Genomic DNA, 22,391 nt, shown 5'->3' on the forward strand with positions numbered 1-22,391 from the left:
TCAGTGACCTCGGTGAAATCTTAGTAGTTTCATTTAACTCATGCCTATAGTGAACCCATTTAGCCCAAATTCTAAAATGGGAAAGTAACTGGCTAAATGAGAACAGGTGTTGAGAAGAATTGAGGTACATATACAACACATGTATGGAAGATGTCCTAATAGAAATCCACAAAAGAAAGAAGTTAAGCCGGCGCCGCAGCTCACTAGGCTAATCCTCCGCCTTGCGGCGCTGGCACACCGGGTTCTAGTCCCGGTCGGGGCACCGATCCTGTCCCGGTTGCCCCTCTTCCAGGCCAGCTCTCTGCTGTGGCCAGGGAGTGCAGTGGAGGATGGCCCAAGTGCTTGGGTCCTGCACCCCATGGGAGACCAGGAGAAGCACCTGGCTCCTGCCATCGGATCAGCGCGGTGCGCCGGCCGCAGCGCGCTACCGCGGCGGCCACTGGAGGGTGAACCAACGGCAAAAGGAAGACCTTTCTCTCTGTCTCTCTCTCACTGTCCACTCTGCCTGTCAAAAAAAAAAAAAAAGAAAGAAGTTAGACAGAAGATGTTGTATATTCTAAAATAGTAGTTGGAGAGTACTTCTTTAGACTGGTCTGTTAAATCTGCAACATTAAGATCCTAGACTATGTAAAATGGATTGTACAACTAATTTACCTACAGATGCTAACAATGCTAGCTTTGGCTTTGTTAAACTGGGTTAGATAAGAGCTTTTCTAAAAAAATGCTTCTTAGTAGGCAAGGCATGTATTTCCCAAAAGGAGAAAACTAATTTACTCATGTGACTTTTTAAAAATACAAGAATGGCTATTTCTAATTTTTAATCAGAGAACAAAAGGCAAAGTACGTTAGATATTGCCTTTGATAAAGCAAGGACAACATGAACATGATTCTTAGGCCAAGAGCTGTACTTAGTTACTAGAAAATAAATTGAAAGAGTAAGTCTTCATAACTGTTTGTAAGTTCCTAGTCTTTTTTTGTTGTTGTTTTGACAGGCAGAGTGGACAGTGAGAGAGAGAGACAGAGAGAAAGGTCTTCCTTTGCCATTGGTTCACCCTCCAATGGCCGCCGCGGCTGGCACACTGCGGCCGGCGCACTGCGCTGATCTGATGGCAGGAGCCAGGTGCTTCTCCTGGTCTCCCATGGGGTGCAGGGCCCAAGCACTTGGGCCATCCTCCAATGCACTCCCTGGCCACAGCAGAGAGCTGGCCTGGAAGAGGGGCAACCGGGACAGAATCCGGTGCCCCGACCGGGACTAGAACCCAGTGTGCCGGCGCCGCAAGGTGGAGGATTAGCCTAGTGAGCCGCGGCGCCAGCCTGTTCCCAGTCTTTTAAAGACTGTTTCTCTTTCACTCTGGATGCCATCAACAAAGATGGATCTAATTCCTATAGTTCATTTTACGATTTTCTCTAGTATCTGAGATCCGCTTCTAATGTGGGGTTTGTGGGGAGTGGAAATAAGTAACTGCTCCTCTGTGTGGCTGTCTTTAGAAGTACCAGGAAATCCATGTTAAGCCTGCTGAAGATTCCTGTCACTCTAGAAAATCAGCCTTTAATTTCCACTTTCCTAATTTTCATTAGTGTTAGGTCTTGACATGTTACAACAAAATTGTACTATATCCAAAAGATTAATGAGTTCTAGTCAACTTTCTGTTTTGTTTATATCAATGTCATATATAACAAAATTCCAGTACAAACCAAATGATACGAAGTATTCCTTATGATAGATTCTCAAACCTGGCTGTTCATTCGAATCAGCCAAAGATTTAAAAATAAGTATTTTTTATTTAAAAGCAAAAAGATTGCAGAGTTAGGCATTTGGCCTAGTGGTTAGGATGCTGGCTAAGATGCCCATGTTTTATAATGGAGTTTTATTCCTGACAACAGGTTGCGATTCTAGCTTCCTGCCAATGCATATCCTGGAAGGCAGTGGTGATGGCTTAAGTAGTTGGGTCTCTGTCACCCACCTGGGAGACCTGGATTGAATTCCTGGCTCCAGGCTGTAGCACCCACCCCATTCAGGCTGTTGCAGGCATTTGAGGAGTGAACCAGTAGATGGGGAAGCTCATGCTCTCTCTGCTTCTTGAATAAAATAAATAAATAAATAAAATTTTAAAATTCATAAAAATATTTGAAAATCTACTGAACCAGACTCTATAAAATCTCAAGACTATTATTTTTAAAGTTTCCATGTGATTTCTTACATAAACTAATGCACAGAGTGGGGTCTAAGAAATAATTCCTGGGGCAGGTGTTGAGATGTAGCAAGTAAAGCTGCTGCTTGTGATGCCAGCATCCCATACAGGTGCTGGTTCACGTCTCGGCTGCTCCACTTCTGACCCAGCTCACTGCTAATGGCCTGAGAAAAGCAGTAGAAGACAACTTATGCAATTGGGGCCCCGATACCCACATGGGAGACCCGGATAAAGCTCCTGGCTCCAGCCTGGCCTATCTGGGGAGTGAGCCAGCGGATGGAAGATCTCTCTCTCCATCTCTCCCTCTCTCTGTAACTCTTTCAAATAAATAAATAAATAAATCTTTGAATAATATACTTCCTATGAATACATACAATTCCTACGAGTTATACAATTTGTACTGTAACACACAGTTTTTAATTAGAAAAGGAAAGTTTTTGTTTTTCTGTGTCAACCTGGAAACGTAATCCTGAAACGAAGAGGTCAGCTACATGTAGTTGTAAGGATACTGTGAAGGTAGGCTTATATAGATCATATCCTACATTGGCCAGGCTCTTGGCAATCATCTGTGTGGTCACCTTCTTTTGACGCAGAAAAATTTTCATTCGTGGCTTCATATATAGAATACCACAAAACGCCTATGGGACAGTGAAGGGAAAGTTATTATGTGACATTTCCAATTCTACTGACATCCCCATAAAACACTGCTAGCAACTGAGTCTATTCTGGGTAAAGATTTGGCTCAGTCTCTATACCTTGTTACACTACATCAACCACCACATTAAAATGCTGCTGACAGAATTGGCTAAACGGCTTCAGTGGAGACAGTGAAAAAGATTTCTAGCACAGGGCTAAAAGGTTGTCATCTTCATACAACTAAAATGAGATCTTATTCTACAATATTTTTGTGTTGCAGGAAATCTTACCTCCGATTGGTGAAGAAAAGCCAGTCTTACTCACCCGTAAAGAATACTCTGTTTCTGGCAGCTCAGAGGTAACATCACCAGTCTCTTTCTCTTCTGTATCAAAGTCTGATACCAGGATGTCATACTGATCCGTATCAAAGTCCAACTCAGACTTTCCATCTTTATTTCTGGGTAAAAGAGACAAGTACCAATCTAACAAAAACTGGCTCCAAAGAGCAAAAATGCACTAGGAACCCAAGAGAAAAGAAACAATGTGAGCCACAACTTGGGCATCTGTATCTTTCCTGACTACCAGTGCAAAGGAACTACAAACTACATGGTTTGAAGATCACATAATATTTAAGGGTATTTCCAATCTAAACAAATCTTCTATGTTTCATAGAGGAGGTGATACCAACTTCACAAGGCTACAAAAAGAAAAGGAATGTGCAATATGATCTGATAAATCAAGTGGATATCAGCTATCTCCCACAGTAGGATCTTAAAATAGATCTTCACTTTCTGGGTATTACTGGGTAAGTCATTTAATACCACTTTCCTTAACTGAATGAAAAGATGAATCAAAACCTACTTCTATGAACTTCAGCAATAATGTAAGGATTAATAAGATGCCAAGATTTCCCCAGATCTAACCTTTCTGGAAGGAAAAAAAATTGTTATAGAAATGGTATATATTGGGGCTGACTTTGTGGTACAGTGGGCTAAGCTGCTGCCTACAACACTGGCATCCCTTATTGGAGCACCAGTCTGAGTCCCACCAGCTCTACTTCCAATCCAGCTCCCTGCCATTTGTGCTTGGGAAGGCACTGGAGGATGGCCAGAGTACTTGGGTGACTGCCACCCATCCCTGGCTCCTGAATTCAGCCTGGCCCAGCACTGGCTATTGTAGACATTTGGGAAGTGAACCAGCAAATGGAAGATATCTTTCTTTCTCTTCCTCTTCCTCTTCCTATCCCTATCTATCTCTCCCCCCCCTCCCCCTCCCCATTACTCTGCCTTTCTGAGAAATGAATCTTGAAAAAAAATGGTATATATTTACTAGTTTTCTAGAATACAACTTATGAAATTATCACTTAAATGTAATAGTGCCAATATTCCTTTCATTAGGATCTTTCTTCCATAATTTGTCTGGGTCACTTAGCTTTGGTCCATCTCTCTCTCTCTCTCTCTCTCTCTCTCTCTCTCTCTCTCCCTCTCCCTCTCTCACACACACACACACACACACACACACGATTACTAATCACTGCCAAGGAAAGAATATAAGATTCGCCTTTGTTTCTGGAAAAAAATAATTAATTAAAACAAATCACGGGGCTGGTGCTGTGGCATAGTGGGCTAAAGCCTCTGCTAGTGGTGCCAACAGCCCATATGTGTGCCGGTTCAAGTCCCGGCTGCTTCTCTTCAAATCAAGCTCTCTGCTATGGCCTGGGAAACAGTAGAAGATGGCCCAAGTCCTTCCATCCCTGCACCCATGTGGGAGACCCGGAAGAAGCTCCTGGCTCCTGACTTCAGATCAACTCCGGCCACTGAGGGAGTAAACCAGCAGATGGAAGACCTCCCTCTCTCTGCCTCTCCCTCTCTATGTAACTCTACCTCTCAAAATAAATAAAATATTTTTAAAAAACCAAATCACATGTCATGAAGAAAATCTACAAAGCAGAATAGTTCCCAAAATTTGTTTTGTGGAACAATAGGCCCTCGTGATACATTTAAACAATACATACATACATACATACATACATGTTGTATGGATCAAATAAAATTGAGAAAAGTTCTCAGCCCTCAGAGTCACCTCAAGCTCCAGTGATTTCGTCATACTTCTGGTTCCAAAGCTCAGAGTTGCTATATTGAAAATCTTGCTCCTTCTGCAGAGCTGGACCAGAGTCACTGTGGCGTGTAGCCTATATAAAGCCCATGACACTGTCACTGTCTATTCTGGACTTTCTAGGATAATCGCAGTTCTCACTACCGCACTCCACTGTAACACGTACACCCAGAGGAAGTTCCTGGACCTCCCTCCTTCTCCCCTTCCCTGTGCAAGGAAAATAGGCCTGGAGAACATTTTTTTTTTACATTTAATCTTAGCCAAAAGGCCAAGAAGCAATGGAAAACATTGTTTTAAAAATTGGGAGATATTGGTCTCTTAAATATCTCTGGTGCACATTAGCACCTGTAAGCCTCTGAGAAGTCCTGGAGTAAAGCAACATGGTAAGCTTTGTTTAAGACAGCTTTTCTCAAGCTTACTTGACCATGCAATCCTTTATAGAACATCTAGGATTTATCATATCTGTATATGATAAATAACATATACAGAAAAAATGTGTTAAATCTGTGTAAATCACTGGAAATGTCTCAGAAAAATGACCCTTTGTAATATAGATTTGAGGTTTTCCTAGTAGGACACAGGGGAGAACTAAATAAATTATTCATGTGTAACCCTGCCTTACTTTTTTTCTTTTTAATTGTAAGTACTCCTACAAACCAGTGTTACTTTTTTTAATCTGAGTTTTACCCAGGTAAGAAATAAGATAAAATACTTGACCAAAGGAGAAAAGGAAGAATGAATATATCTGGTAGTATGTTGTATTAAACATACCAGTAACACTTCTAGTTTATATTAAAGGATTTTAGGTTTTGTGCTTATGATTTATACTCTTTAAATGTATTCCATCTGACATGTCAAGATTAAACAAATGACAGACCAAGGAGTATTATTTTATTAGTTCTAAAGACAAGATTTTAAACCAACCTCATTACAGTTAAAATCTATCTGCTTCAAAGATTTTTCTACTTCTAATGCAGTTACTCTAAAAGCACTAATACAAAGTTCTTTCATTTTTAAAGATCATGGTTGTGCTTTGTTACTCTAATTTCTTTTTTCTCATACTTCATTTTCACTGTCAAATACATTAAAAATAACTGTCATTTACCAACCTCAAAACAATGCGCATGGAGATGAAACAGATATTTACAAAGGATTCTAAGGTTCTTAGAACAATGACAAACTGTATTTGTTATCTGTGGCAATAGCCTCAGGATATACATGTTTTCACCTTAAACATTTTACTAACAAGAACCACTTTGTCAAAACAGGACTGTGGTTCTACGAGAAAGTTTTAGAAAGGTATGTAAGGAGACATATATTTGTATCAAAATAGATGTACTCTTTTTCAGAAAGACTTATTAAAATGTGATTCATCACACTATTTCTGCTCATTAGAATCGATGACCTTTGGAATACTATACCTGCGGATGTTCCAAATGAGAACACGAGTGCCTTTTTTGCCTGGGATGGCATCAAACTGTGCCAACAGGTCATTTTCACTGTTGAAGATTGAATAATTCAAGATGGCTTCTAGGCTGGGCAAGGAATCCTCAGTAACAATCATTTTTTGTAAAACCAAACACAGTCAAAGAAAAAAATAATATCTTAAGACAATGCTATCAAGAAGGAAGATCTGCCTTTTGAGTTGCATGTGTACACAAAAATATGAACATAAAGCACAGGCATTACTGCTAAAAAAAAAGGGGGGGGGATGGGCGGCAAACACCAAAATCAGATACTCTTGCAGAATACAGCTTCGAAGATATAATATAAACAAAGACAGGCTGATATTTATGAAAAAGACTGAAGGCTGACCTTTTAAAGTCTTTGGAAGCAATGATTCCGACCTTACTGCTCTTAATGCTCCCACCAAGAAACTTGGTGTCTCACGGAAATCGCAGCTTGTCCAGATACAAGGAAACGAGATATTCTGCTATCAGACAAGCTGATAAACACTATGATTCTAGGAAGATGAAATCCAATGTAGCCACCCTAAAGCGAAAAACTAGGGGTGCCCTGGGAAATTTACCATGAGTTACACATAAACTGCATAACAATGAAAATTTCAGCATTTGAAAATACATTTCAAAGCTTCTGCCAATGATCTATCTACTTATTTTATAATTATTTAACAGAGGGATATTCCAGTTAATTTTAACACATTTGAACACATCTTTAAAGATGAAGACATTTTTGAAATATGAAAGACCAAATGATAGATGGATTTGACCTGAAGGTAAGCAGTCCCCTTCAAAATAGTCAGACAAGACTAATTGTTAGCCAACATTCTCTCCTTCCAGAAAGGATATTGTTTTGCTGGTTGAATGGAACAATTGGCACAATAACTGCCTGGGCCTGGACACATTCCAGGTAGGTCTGTGATAGGAGTCCAACAGTCAGGGTACCCCCATTCTTGGTGAAGACAAGAGCGTCCTTTCCAAGCCGCATCGAGCCAGACTTGAACCCATTACCAAAGACCCCGATGGGACACTGGCTCTTCTTTATTACTTTATCTGTAAAACCAAAGCTGTAATTACACAAGACAAAAAAAAAAGACATTAGAAAGGTAGAAAGCATCTTAAGATAGGTGACAGAATGTACAAATGAAGAACATTTGTAAAGTTCCTCCTTTTTGATTCCCTTTGGTATTTCTGGGCAAAAACTACTCAGTTAAAAACATATGAAATTACTATGGAGTAATGGGTCAGATTTTCCTGTGTGGTTTGTGCGTATTAAGTAGTTCCATTACATTAGAGTCACACTTTGTAAATGTAAAGAAGGCCCCCTTTCATTGGGTAACAGAACTGGAGAAAGCCTTGGGCAGCTTCCTTTCTTGTCTAGATGAAATGGCTCTCATTGCTAGAAGTAATCTCAGTATAAAATGAAAAGGGTAGTTACCCAGAGAGGGTAACAAAAGTACCAGATAGTGGCACTGCTCAGACCTAATAGACTAGGCATCTCCTCATCTTCTAGAAATATGAACGTCAGAGATCATATATCTTGACGATTTCAACTCACCACCCAAAGTATAACCCTTCCAATTCTTACCCTCTGCCCCATCTGCTGGGACAGTTCACTGGAATGTGGCCAAGAGATAAAAATAGGTAGTTCTGCCTCTGAATATCAGCAAACAGCTGCAGTATAAAGTCTCCCTTGTTCTATTAAGGGCCTTCCACTGAGTCACCTCAATAAACTCTGTAGCCCTTTAGCATTGGCTTAATCTGGGAATCAGAACTTCTCCTTTTCTTATATTTTCCATTGAAATACAAATCAAAATAAGAGAACCTAAAAAAATTTAAAGGTATGAAATCTAGAAAATGATTATCTTCTTTCTTTCGTTACCACAAAGAAAACTAATTGTAGAGATTGTCTCTGTCCAGAGTGACTAATTTTACACTAATTAGTGACTATCTTTTGTGTACTACTATTCATTCAATCAACATGTACTAAGCACCTACTACGTGCCACGCACTGCGCTAAGTACTGGAGATATAACCATTAATAAAAGAGACAGAACCCTTATCCTCATGGATAACAACCTGAGGGAGGATTTCCTATATCACAGATTAAATGCTTTTTCAATATCAAGAAAAGACTATACGCCACAACCAAGCAGCATGGTCTCAACTCTTACTATTTTGAACAGAAAGGACCAAGATGCCCAGTTTCCACTTCCTGAAGAGTGTGATTTTGTGTTTAGCCACTAAGAAAGAGAATTACCTTTTGATTTTCTATCTCACAGTGTTATACGATAAGAGCATCATATCCTTCTAGAGTAGATACTTTATAGATTTGTTCATCCCCCAAATAAGTCTAACAACAGAGAAAGGACATTTCAAGGCCATAGAGCTTTGTAAAAACTAAAAGAACACTGAGTTCTTGTGCTGTCATTGGGTCTCATACATTGGTAATATTCAGGCATTCCCATTCTTCTTGTGGAAGAATTGGTCATAAAGAGAAGTAAATCATATATCGCATGTAAAATATGTTAATTATAAAGTAGCATTCAAAATTTAATTTTAAACTAAATTTGACAAGTCATTCTGAGAATTTCCATGTGTTAATTGCTACTCCTACTTCACATTTAATGTCACATCCAAAACTCAGGACTCTTTCTTAAATAGTAATCTTACCTACCTTGTGAAATGAATTTGTTAATTACATGTAAACTTTCTCTAATACCACAAACCCTTCAATTAGGTGGTCAAGGGAAAGTGATGAAAATAGGAAGACTATGCTACTTCCTTAATTTCTTGGCCTCTTTTGCCACCTATCACCTCCTTTTCCCATACTAACTGTACAAATCATCATTGTGTTACTTAGTTTGGGAAGATCAAATGATGACAAAGGTTGAGAAGATTAGTAGTAGGGTAGAGCCAGAACCAGGATAGAAAAGGACAAAAATAATGAGAAGCTGGGAGCTGTGGATTTTTTGCAGTTACGTTTCACTTAACTCTTCCCCTGTGCTCTTTTATTCCACCAAGTTGCCATGTTAAGTATTCTATTTAACTGCGAATTTGCAAAATGGATGCTAGATACCATCAAACACTACCTAATATAAAATCCCTTAGCACACATAATAATATAATTGTAGGAAGGAATTTAATATAGTTTGATAATAGCTCAATAATTTTCCACAGAGCCATCTTGGCTTAGATAGGTGGCTTCTCTTTGCTAAGTCAATTCTGTTCAGTTCTCTCATGTAAGAGATGATCTTGTTTACACACGTAGGGGGCTGGGATATCAGCTCTTTGAGTGGAACCCAAGAATACAGCAGCTTGCCCATGAGCGCCTTAAAATGTCAAGAATCTAGAATCCAGAGAGGGAAATTTAAATCAGGACTCTGACCAATGAAACCAACCTTATCAAAAGCTATCGACATACACGGGTACCTCAAATAGTTTGTGGAAAGTTGAACTAAAATATCAATTTATTCTGGTGCAAAAATACTGAAATACATACACAATTTTTTCAAATATGCATATTCCATGAACTTTTTGAGGCCTTCTTGTACATGGGCAGGCACTGTTGTTACCTAGATATATTGGTGATGTAATATGTACTATAAAGGAATCAAACTGTTAAGCATACTATTATTATCTGACTGTAGAACAGGTGTGGGGGAACATCTGACCCATGGGCCATTATAAGGCCCGTGAAATCATCTGGTCTGGCCCTGCCAAAGCAACTGCAGGTGGGACTCAAAATTCAATAAATCTGTAGCAGACTCATTTTTAAGGCGATAATTTCGTATGGCCTGCGAATGATGTTATGAATATCCAAATGGCCTTTGGCAATGAAACAGTTCCCCATGCCTGCTGCAGAACAACGGACCTACTAGGAAATGCACTTCTGAGTAGAGGTAGCAAATACCTCATTCTGTTGCTCTGTAGCTGTTTTTAATCCTTGACCTTTGAAAGCGGTTTTCCACCTGCTGAAAAAGGCAGCTGAATATATAGACCAGTTGATTCATACACTATCTGTAGCAGTTAAAGAGAATTGAGCATGGACTTTAAAGGAATTTAATGATAGGCTTTTCTTTTTTAATTTGATTTTTATGTGAATCTGTGTTTATGGAAGAAACTGTTGCTGCAGTTATATAACTATTTTATCAGTCCGAAAAAAAAAAGAAGAATGGCATAAAGGGTTGGAAAATATGAAAAAGATAACAACAAATGTTATAGGTCCAGTCAAATAGAACTTCTGTAGACTTAATAATTTTGTATAATTATTTCCATTTTTCAAACTATGAAAGTAATGTGTCCCCAAATGAAAAACAGAAAAATTAATAATTTTCAAAGCTACCTCTAAATTCAATTATTTAAAAAGGAATTACAACAAGTGAACCCTTGATTAGAAGTTAGGATCAGACTAAACTATCTTCTTTAAATAAATGGCATCTTCTGGCTGAGTCAAATTTGTTTTAAGATACAATCACAAAATCTAGTACATTAAGAACACATTAAAACTGCTTTTAAAATTAATTTTTAAACAAAGAACAACTGCCCATCTCAAATTAGTTAATATTATTTGGCATGACGGGCAGGGGGGAATGCTACAGCTTAAGAGCTGTCTGCCTGTTTTGCTCTGTGGGGAAGGAACAAAATTTTGAAGGGATAATACTCATCCTTTGCATTTCAATTTAAATGTCATTTCTTCAGGGTAGCCATTTTGATTCCCAAGACTAAATCAGATCCCTGCTATATGCTCTCAAGGAAACTGCACTCTTCCTTCTGGGTAGAACAGCCTGTTTAGTTATGTAGCAACTCAGTTGATTTCTTACTCAGTGAACTGTCAGCTCTTTGAGAACGAGTATGTCTGTCTGGCTCATCACTTTATTTCTGGTGCCCCTGCACATAGGTGCTCATTAAGCATTTGTTGAATGAACAAGGGAACGAATCCAGGACAAAAATTGTTGCAATGATTCTGACATCCTCCTCCTCCTCCCTCCCACCTTACAACTAGAACCAGCTTTCACAGATACAGTTCTCCAGACACAAATGGAATGATATCAGATTTTCGGGGCCCACTATTTGACACCCTTGTCATGTGGGATAAGGTGTCATAAGAAGGAGTCATTGAGAAGACAAGTGATTTTAGGGTGGCCAGCTAGTACATACAGAATTAGACACATATATGTTTTGATCCCATTTCATCTAAAATCGATTTTCCTTAATATTTACTATTAACTTCAGGAGATAAAAACTGATGCGGTTAAGTTATGGAAAAGGGCCACTTCTCTAACTTCACCAACATGCTGGTGACATTCTTGTCTCACGGAGTGATATGTGAAGATGACACAGTACAAACTTACATTCTGGACTGCAGACCTTTGAAAGTCATTAAGAGCACTGAGAGTGGCAACAGAAATCTATCAGCAGCTTTAACAGTTAGAAAAGACAATTTCCTAGCCTTGCAATTTAACTGTAAAACCTTCAGAGACTGTGTGTGTCAATGCCTTCTCTCTGTCTTTCACGGGGCTTGATTATACCCAAGCATCTTCATGCTTCTAATGCACAAATTGCCCCAACTCCAGTGGCAGACAGGGTTGTCTGGTTTAATAATGAGTTTACATTGATATAAAGTGGAGATCTCAGACAAATGAAGGTTTCCAGGCCTTCATATTTGTTGTTCTCTTCGCAAGAACTCTCCTCCCTTGTTGAGTGCACCTTTATTTCGTTCAATTCTACTCACCCTTCGGTTTCTGCCTAAAAACATTCCATCCAGGAGGCTTCTGACTAACCTATGTGGTCAGATAGGATTCCCTGCTGACTCATCCCACACATCCTGTGCTTTCTTATCATTATGATTATCACATTGTATTATGATTGTTTGTTTAACTGTCTGAATTGTCAGCTAGACTTATAAGTTCTGTGAGGACAGGAACAGTGTCTGTATCAAAACCAGTGCCCTGGCACAGAAGAGACACTTAATAAATATTTGTTGAATGAAGAAAGGCGATGGTCAATCTTGAAGAACAACAGGAAGTCTTCAACAGATTTCATAAACTCAAAACAAGACAAGAGAACGAAAACACTTTTACCTCAGCATTCGGTGTAGTTTATGAGGTGTCATACCACATCCATCATCAGTAAAGGTCAAACAAGATTTATTCTTGACCTCCTCAACATCTATAAACACCGTCCTGGCGGATACATCTGGATCTACAGCATTATCTGCAAAAGGTAGAAATCTGTGATATTAGATCCCACTTTCCAAAATTCGACCAAAATCTCTAGTTCAGTGTCCCAAGACATGGAAACTGCTCTTTAGGGCCTTCATGTGGATGTCCCAGACGGTGAGTGGGGCACACGAACGGTGAGTGGGGGCACTTACTGAGTGATGCAGAACAACATACATGATGGCATATGGGGTTACGAAGTGGATTTCTAAATTTCATATGATCAGCAGCCTGCCTTTCTCCTTTCACAGTCTATGGGAAAAGTCACCAGTCCTATACACAAGGCATTTTGCTCTGATTTGGTTTTGTAACTTTTTGTCTGTTAAGTCACTTCATTACTTGTGAACACATACAGTAAAGGACAGCTACAGAGAGAGGCTGAAACAGTAATTTTGGTGAAAATAGATTCATGTTACACACATAACAGTTTATTTTTAAGAATGTTAATTTTCTGTTGTTTTGCATCACCTCCTCTGTTGAAGAGCACAGATATCATCAACATCCCTGTTTATAGCCCAAGGGACACTGAAAGAGTCACAGGTTAAAAATCAAAACATTTAATTGCCTACCTAAGTCCCAGTGATGGTAGCAAGCAGGCTTACAAAGGAGTAATCCTGCTTAAGTATCATGTAATAATCTTAAAAGTAAAGATGCCTACCCCACATGAAATGGAGAACATAGAATTAAAGTTAAAAAAAAATGAACAGTTTCTCATGATTTGTCCTGAGTTGCATCTTCACAATAGGTTAGGTATTTAAGACTCCAAAGTTGGGACTGGCATTGTAGTGCAGCAGATTGAACTGCCACTTGTGATGCAGGGATCCCATATCAGAACACTGGTTTGAGTCCCAGCTGCTTGGCTTCCAATCCAGCTCCCTGCTAATGCACCTGAGAAAGCAGCAGATGATGGCTCAGGTACTTGGGTCCCTGCACTCTCATGGAAGACCCAGATGGTATTCCTGGTTCTGAGATGGTGTTCCTGGTCAGGCCCAGCCCCAGCTGTTGTGGCTGTTTGAGCAGTGAACCAGTGGTGGAAGATCTACCTCTCTGTCTGTCACTCTGCCTTACAATAAATGAATAAACCATATATTTTTAAAAAAGACTCCAAAGTCTTTCCTAACATACGTGCCATGTCTGCAACTTCAAAGGGTGCCATTGTCTAGTGCTCACTTCTTTTGCCACAGTCACCAATGACTGTGGGGCACTGACACATGTGCCTTAAAAGTCTCTCAAGGGCTCACTGGCCCAAGTAGAAAGGCAATATGAGTAATGTTCTGGATATCACTGTGGTTTAGATGTGGTTTGTCCCTCAAAGATTTACGTACCAAAAGCCTGGTGCTCAGTGTGGCAGTGTTGAGGTGGTAGAAGCTTTACGAGGTGGGACCTACTGGAAGGTAAATTAAGTCATGGGGGCTCCACCCTCATGAATGGATTAGTGCTCTCCTACATGAGCAGCCTAGGTCTAGGTCTGGCAGGAGACGATTAATATGCTAGATTAGTAGAGAGAGCCAGCTGTTACAATAGGGTGCCACCCCAATGTGCGTGGCCCCTTCGGCAAGTGGCTAATTCCCTTTCTGCTTCTTAGCTTTCTTTGATACAAACAGGAAGTCCTCACCAGCATGCTGGTGCCATGTTGTTTGGACTTTCCAGTCAAGTAAATTTTTTTACTTATAAGGCACCAGACTGGTTACAGCAACACACAATGAACAGATAGGTTCCCTAATTGTTCCTGTCTCTACTGGCTCTTTAAGCAAGAAAGAGATCTTAGCTTCTACCCCCTCCCTTTCCATAGTATCCTATACTACATTACTGATACTACATTGCTGGAATGAGAGAGCAAGGTGGGATCCTGATTGTACAGTCATCCATTACCACTGATAAAATCATGGCATTTCCCCACTGGGAATATCCCTTACAATCAAGAGAAGTATTGGGGCTGGCACTGTGGCATAGCGGGTAAGGCTGCCGCCTGCAGTGCTGGCATCCCATGTGGGAACCAGTTCGAGTCCTGGCTGCTCCACTTCTGATCCAGCTCTCTATTGTGGGCTGGGAAAGCAGTAAAAGATGGCCAAGCACTTGGGCCCCTGCACTCATGTGGGAGACCGGGAAGAAGCTCCTGACTCCTGGCTCCAGCTGTTGCAGCCATCTGGGGAGTGAACCAGTGAATGGAAGATTCTCTCTCTCTCTCTCTCTCTCTGCCCCTCTAATAAATAAATACATTTTTAAAAAGAGAGAAGTATTATACATTTTCAAAACATCCATGTTTGCAATACAACTGACAATGTTGGTTATATCACATGGATGTGTGGAATGCCATCAAATGAAACAAGACATTATTTTTAAGGGCCACAATGGTATTACCAAAGTCACTGATATAACTGTCACTGATGGTAACCTAAAAAAGTCTTAGCAGCAGCAAGGCATCACCAATAGCCTCAGAAGAAGGCTAAGAAGTCTTATATGGTCAATACTTAAGGCCCAGGTGAGGCCTAAGCCCCAGGTACTGTAGTAAGATAAGTAGGCTAACTTTTGGGAGTTATAAGTCTATGTCCCACAATGGCAGCTTCATCAGAAATATACTGCTTTACTTTGTAAAAGGCAGCACTATTTTTCCATTTAACTAATAGAAGGATTCAGCATTTTATAGCTATGCACATTGTTTCAAGAAACTTCACTTGGCAAGCAGAACCTGAATTGTGTTGGGACTTAGCAGTCATTTCTACTGGGAGACAGCCAAGACCATCGAGACAGATACAATTTGTCCATCAACTGGAGATCATTTATACACTGATAACTTTGAACACAGAAGACTTTTTTCTAACACTTTATGAACATACACAATTCAAACACATATCAATTCCAATTACACATCTATACAACAGTACATTCAAAAAATAAGCTTGTGGGGCCGGCACTGTGGCATAGCAGGTAAAGCTGCTGCCAGCAGTGCCAGCATCCCATTTGGGTGCCAGTTTGAGTCTCGGTTGCTCCTCTTCCAATCCAGCTCTCTGCTATGGCCTGGGAAAGCAATGGAAGATGGCCCAAGCCCTTGGGCCCCTGTACCCACATGGGAGACCCAGAAGAAGCTCCTGGCTCCTGGCTTTGGATCAATGCAGCTCCAGCCGTTGCGGCCAGTTGGAGAGTGAATCAGCGGATGGAAGACCTCTCTCTGTCTCTCTCTCTCTCCCTCTCTCTCTCTCTGCCTCTCCTTCTCTCTGTGTAACTATGACTTTCAAATAAATACATAAATCTTTAAAAAATAAGCTTGCAGTTCTCTTGAAAAAGCACTTTAGGGGGCCAGCTCTGTGGCACAGTAGGTTAAAGCCCTGGCCTGGAATGCTGGCATTCTATATGGACGCTGGTTCGAGACCCGGCTGCTCCACTTCCGATCCAGCTCTCTACTATGGCCTGGGAAAGCACTAGAAGATGGCCCAGGTCCTTGGGCCCCTGCACCCACGTGGGAGACCTGGAAGAAGCTTTTGGCTCCTGGCTTCGGATTGGTACAGCTCCGGCTGTTGCAGCCATCTGGGGAGTGAAGTAGTGGATGGAAGACCTCTCTTTCGGTCTCTACTTCTCTCTGTAACTCTTTCAAATAAATAAAAATAAATCTTTTTTTTTTTTTTAAAAAAAGCACTTTAACTCTTTTCCTCTTTATTGCAAGTTTTTTTTCCAAATTTTGATACTTCTTTTTATAGGAATACACCAGAGATTTAACACAGGCACTTCAAGAGTTACAAGATAGGTGCCAGGAGCAGCTAGATATTTTATCTCCTTGGCTAGAAGCTCATGGAGTACTGGAGGGAGGGGGCATACAGAGGCCAGAGTCAGCTGGAGAAGCAGGGGGAGATCAGCTGAGGAGGCAGGGAGAAGTGGCGAGAATGGTGCTTGGCAGGCACCAGTGAACACCACTTTATACTTACTTGTGATTTTATATGGTCTTTCACTTGGCCTCAACAAATGAAATTATAATAAGGTTGGCCTCAGCAAATGAACTTATAATAATAAGGCACCAATCTGGCGGCTAGTTCTAATCCTACTTCTTGCTGCTTAACTCTCCAAAAATTTACCAACATGGAGCATGTGCTACCAAACCCCAGGAACTCTAGCTTGCCCCCTTGCCCACCTCACCCTGCCCAAGAAGCCTTACTCCTCTCGCCCACCACCTACTTAGGTGAGAGCTGCACTACTAGATCCTGGGGATGTCTTCATTCCCTAATAAAGATGTCCAGTCTCATATATTACCAGATCCCAGGGTGTTTTATCTGTCCACACGTGGACCACGCTATCCCTTAGTGAGAACACCCTCTCTCTAGTCCTGTGACTCACCACTTGGACAAGAGCATGGGATTCCTGGGAAATCTATTTCACCCTCTAACTTGGCCTACCCCACGCTGGCTGAAGAGGTAGACCAAGTTAAAGGGTAAGCTAGATCCCCATCCCTTGTTGTCTAAACATCACTGTAATTGAAGCCTCATACCTCATCAGAGCCCAAAGGGCAATGAGATACTACTACAAGACAGCCTCTCAGGAACAGTGGAAGGTGAGTGGGAGATGGCTTTGAGGTAGTGCTTCGCAAGCTCACCACTCTTTTCTGCTCTCGCAGGATCACAAGGCCCCCGATCCTCTGCTGTTCTGACAGAATGGCCTATGTGGGTACATTTGAGGTCACCAGAGCAGAGCTGTTGCCCTACAGACATCTTGCATGTATCTAAAAGTATTCTTACCTAAATGTAAGGTTATAACTTTCTGTCCCAAACCTATGGTTTTTCCTCTCTCTCACACACATACACACACACACAGACACACACACACGAGTCAACATTCAAATGACAAGTGTGAAATGTAAAAGTCTTTTTTCTTTTTAATCCTTCCCTCTCCCTTGCAATACACATCCCTAGGCTCTTTCAACATCTTGCTTCTACTATCCCTTTGGCATTCTCTTAGTTTACAGGGTTTGTACCCGCTCATCTGGGTTATTGCAACCAAATCTCCTACCTAGTCTTTCCAAACCACGTCACTTTCTTCTCCAGTTCATCTTATCCACTGCTGCAAGGTTCATTTTCCTGAAGCAGAGTTCTGATCATGACATTCCCCTGCTGAGAAAACTTCAGAATAAGGCGGCCAAATGCCAGAGGGTCCTAGTCACATCCTGGTCCCAGGTCACCTTTCTAATCTCATTTCCTACTTGCTACGTGGAGTAAAAAGGCCTCTATGGGAATCCTGGATCTGCCACTTAGCACACATGTAGCCCTGGAAAAGGCAGTTAAATTCTCTGAACCTCTGTTTCCTCATCTATAGGGTAGAAAAAATATTATTTACTTCAAAGGGTAAAGTTGCAAAATGCTGTTTGTAAACTCTCCAAGGACCTGTAGTTTTCCTTTTCTATTTGTGAAATCCATGCTCTAATTAAACTCAGTACTCTTCGTGCCTATGTTCATGCAGTTGTTCCTTGTGCCTGGAATGCCCCCCCCCCCATACCCACATGTCCAATCCCTCAAATCTCAGCTCACATGTCACCTTCTCCACAAAGCATTTCCTCACCCTCCTCTTCCTGATAAACTGGAAGTCACTCCTCCTTCCCCTGAACTCCCGCAACGCTTGTGTATATATCTTTGCTGATATATCACTTTCTATTTTGTTGTTATACATAAACCTCCATACATGTTTTATCTCCCCTACTATAACAGTTGATCTATGTTGTATTCATTTTTGTACCTACTACCTTGGCCTTGCGTACAGAGGATGCTCAATAAATATTTATCAAATGAATAATGCACTAGAAAATTAATGCAAAAATGTTGAAGGAAAATACAAAATGAAAGCTTTGGATCACCAGTCAATGCTTTGCTCCACCATTCCTCTATTATCACACATAGTTGTGATTTGGTTTTAAAATTTATGTTTGTGGGGCTGGCGCTGTGGCGTGGCAGGTGAAGCCGCCATCTGCAGTGCCGGCATTCCATATGGGCACCAGTTCAAGTCCCGGCTGCTCCACTTCCGATTCTCTGCTTTCTCTGGGAAAGCAGTGGAATATGGCCCATGTCCTTGGGGTCCTGCACCCATGTAGGGGACCTGGAGGAAGCTCCTGGCTCCTGACTTCAGATTGGCATAGCTCCAGCCATTGTGGCCATCTAGGGAGTGGACCAGCAGATGGAAGACCTCTTTCTCTCTCTCTCTGCCTCTGTTTCTCTGTGACTCTGCCTTTCAAATAAATAAATAAAAGCTTTAAAACATGTTGTATATAAGTTTGCATGCATGTGTGTATGTGTAGAATATATACATAGACTCAAAACTCATACTGGACATTTTATGGTAGGCCTAGGATCTTTATTAGTGCTTAAGACAAAATCATGCATATTCAAAATTATAAACTCAAAACTCCTTACATCACCTGTAAAATGCAATATGCACAGAACAGCACAGGCACATACGGTTTGGCAAGGTGCAACTGTGAAGGAACAACATATTTCTGTCCCCTATTTCCCAGTAGGTTGTTACTTCTCTCTCTTTTCCTAAGTTACATGCACATAGATTTTACTTCATTCTGCAGAAATTCACTGCAGGCATGGTTCCTGTTCTCTTGGATTCAAAACCTATTGGTGGGGGCCGGCACTGTGGCATACTGGGTTAAGCTGCCGCCTGCAGCGCCAGCAGCCCATATAGGCGCTGGTCCACATCCCGGCTGCTCCACTTCCAATCCAGCTCTCTGCTATGGCCTGGGAAAACAATGGAAGATGGCCCAGGTCCTTGGGCCCCTGCACCCATGACAGGTCAGCACAGCTCTGGCCATCCCAGTCAGCTGGGGAGTGAACCAGCAAATGGAAGCCCCCCACCCCCACCCCGCCCACCGTCGCCTCTCCTTCTCTGTGTGTATTTCTGACTTTCAAATAAATAAATCTTTTAAAAAAAAACTATCAGTGTCACTTTTCCCCCTGTCCTTTCTAATGAAGGCATACCTACCATAAAGCATTTGGTGCTATAGTCAAATGAATCATCAAAGTTCTCCATCACCTTCCAAACAACTCCCCTAACTATATCTCCTCCTGCACCCCACTAACTTCTTAACCAAAATAACTCGGATGGCATGGTCACAGTGACTGCTTAAGTAGCGCCTGGGATTCATTCGGGGACTCTAAAATCATTTTCAAGATTTTGTTCTGTTCTACCTTGCCACACTATATCCTCCCTCCCCAACACACACACACACACAGACACACACACACACTTTGGTCAATTTTTGAAGCATTTATAACAGGCTGCTGCATTTCGCGCAGGGCTGTTTTCTCCTTTGCTTTCCTTACAGTTTTTAGCACGCTGCTGCAAAAGCTGCTGTACTTGGCTTCAAGGGGTCAAGTGAAAACGCGTTAAAAGCAAACACGGAGGGACTAAGAGGTGAAGTCCTCAGTATTCATTCCAGCGGTGTGAGGGCGCTCGTGGACCGTGGAGCCGGCCCTTTGCAGTTGCAGGGAGCCAAATGCACTCGTGTCATCTCTTCAGAGATGTCCCATCATTCCTCGACTTTCTTGTCTCAAAAGTTAAAGCACTCGGCTCTGCAGATCCTCCCCCGCGACCCTACCTGGTCCTCTACAACGTCCCTTTGCTGGCTTGGCGTCTGGCATCAGTCGCCAGCCCTAGTGGAGCCCAGCGGCCTCAGGATCCCATTTTTTTTTTTAATGCATCTCCTTTTGATTATTAACTAAGGTATCCTAAAGTGCCCGGAACATCACGAGCCAGAGAGAAAATCCACCCGGGAGTCCTAACTCTTCAGGTCCACCTTGTTTCCTCGGTTTTCGTCGCGGAACCTCGTCCCCGGCGAGAGCTGCGCTCCTCCTGCGTCTGCGGAGCTGGGGCGGGTCCCGAGGCCCCCACCCCGATGCCGGCCCACCCCGCTCGGCTCCGCGAATTCCTCTCGCGTCCACAGCACCACGCTGGCACCGCTGCCTCCAGCCACTGCGGCCGCACTCGCCCTCGCCACTCACCTAGCAGCTCCGCGATGGCACTGAAGGGTCGCGTGTGGCTGCTGGAGTTGCTCTGTAGGTAGCGGGGGCTCATCTGGGGGCGAGAGAAGGTCCCGTCCCGCGTGAGGCCTCGGCCCGCCGGGCCCTCCCCGCGCGCCCCCCGCAGCCCCGGGGCCCGCGCGCGCGCGCGTCCGCCCCCTCGGGCCCCCGACCTACCGTGCTCAGGCGGATCCCGAAGGCCTGCGGGCCGCTACCCGGCCGAGTCAGCCCGCCGCCAGGAGCGCCAGGGCCCGCGGGGGCCCCTCGGTACAGGAGCATTTTTTTGGCCGCCACGATACTCGCTTGCTGCCGGCGGACTCCTCGCCCGGCCGTCCCGGACCAGCCCTCGCTCACTCCCGCTCGCAGCTGGCGGCGGCCGTCCGGGACTGGCCCTCCCTCGCTCCCACCCGCAGCTGGCGGAGGCGGGGCGCGCTCCAGCCACCTGTCCCCGGCGGGAGGGGTGAGGCCGGCGGCGGCGAGCGGCGGCCCCGCCCTGTCAGCACCTCTCCCGACCCGAGCACTGCCGGGGCCGCCCCAGGGCCGTACAGAAATATGGCGACCTCCTGACAGCCGCTCCTTGATCCCCGCCCCTAATTAATTCTTGGCGTTTGCCATAGGCCAGGCCGCCGAGCGGGAAAGCGTGGGGGGGGGGGGAGTGCGGCGGGCGCGTGGGGAGGGGCAGGAATGAGGCCAGAGGAGGGAGAGGGTGTATGGGATTTCTGGAACCGAGTCCCGCTTAGGCTGCATGACTAACGGGCAGGATAAGACAAGTCTTTCAAGTTCTGAGGACTACAGTTTTTGCTATCTGAGAAGATACCAGGCTTCTGCAATGGGAAAGCGGTCTGGTTACGTGGCCACAAATGTATCCAGAAGCATCCAGAACTTTCTAGAATACAATGGGCAAAGTACCTACAACTCCTTGCAAGCCTGCAGGGAGGCTATTTATAAAAGGATAGATTCACTTGAATACTGTACTGCCAAATAGGAAATTGGTTAAGTTATGGAGTATCCCCAAAAGGAAACACTATGCACTTCTTCAACCCATGTTGTTAGATGAATACTTATTTGCTTCTTTAACAATCTATAATTGTACATGTCTGTGGGATACAATGTGAAATTTGCATGCATGTATGCAGTGTATAATGATCAAATCAGAATCTTTAGCATACTCCACCACCTCATGTGTTTATCATTTGCTTTTGGTGAGAGCATTTAAAACACTTCTAGGTGTTTTGAAATATGAGAATACTCCAAATAGTTTGTGGAAAATGCAACTAAAAGGTAGGTTTATCTTGGTGCAAAAACTGCATAGTTTTTCATAATATGCAATTTCCATGAATTTTCTGAAGACTCTTGGATGCATGGATTTCAAAATTGTTTTACACCAAAATAAACTTGCCTTTGATTCCATTTCCTACAAACTTTTTGAAGTACCCTCATATACAATACCTTACTAAGTTATAGTCACCTGTGCAATAGAGTCCCAGAATTTATTCCTCCTATATGACTATAACTTGGTACCAGTGGACCACCTCCTCACCATCCTCCACACCTCCCCCCCATCTCCAGCCTTTGGTAACCACTATTTGAATCTCTACGTTTGGGAAACCCTTGGTTTTTTAATTTTTATTTTTAATTATTTATTTATTTGAGAGAGAGAGAAAGAGAAATCTTTCATCCACTGGTTCACTCCCCAAATGACCACAGCAGCCAGAATTAGGCTGATCTGAAGCCAGGAGCCAGGAGCTTACCCTCCGTCACCCACGCGGC

The 22,391-nt window shown here is 42.7% G+C and overlaps 1 protein-coding gene across 1 annotated transcript in view; it reads right to left on the reverse strand.

Annotated features, from left to right (window-relative positions):
* MORC4 (MORC family CW-type zinc finger 4) overlaps window positions 1-21,009 on the reverse strand; it is a 64,612-nt gene extending 43,603 nt beyond the window's left edge. Inside the window, exons 1-7 of the mRNA XM_062183273.1 lie at window positions 20,799-21,009; window positions 20,604-20,676; window positions 12,487-12,619; window positions 7,252-7,470; window positions 6,365-6,511; window positions 3,153-3,285; window positions 2,702-2,830 (exon numbers count right to left, since the gene is read on the reverse strand). Coding sequence (XP_062039257.1) covers window positions 2,702-2,830; window positions 3,153-3,285; window positions 6,365-6,511; window positions 7,252-7,470; window positions 12,487-12,619; window positions 20,604-20,676; window positions 20,799-20,900 — 936 coding nt within the window. The 5' untranslated portion in view covers window positions 20,901-21,009. The remainder of the gene's footprint in view (window positions 1-2,701; window positions 2,831-3,152; window positions 3,286-6,364; window positions 6,512-7,251; window positions 7,471-12,486; window positions 12,620-20,603; window positions 20,677-20,798) is intronic.
* Window positions 21,010-22,391: the final 1,382 nt, after the last annotated feature.

The sequence above is a fragment of the Lepus europaeus genome, chromosome X (assembly GCF_033115175.1).
Source record: "Lepus europaeus isolate LE1 chromosome X, mLepTim1.pri, whole genome shotgun sequence".
Lineage (NCBI taxonomy): Eukaryota > Metazoa > Chordata > Mammalia > Lagomorpha > Leporidae > Lepus > Lepus europaeus.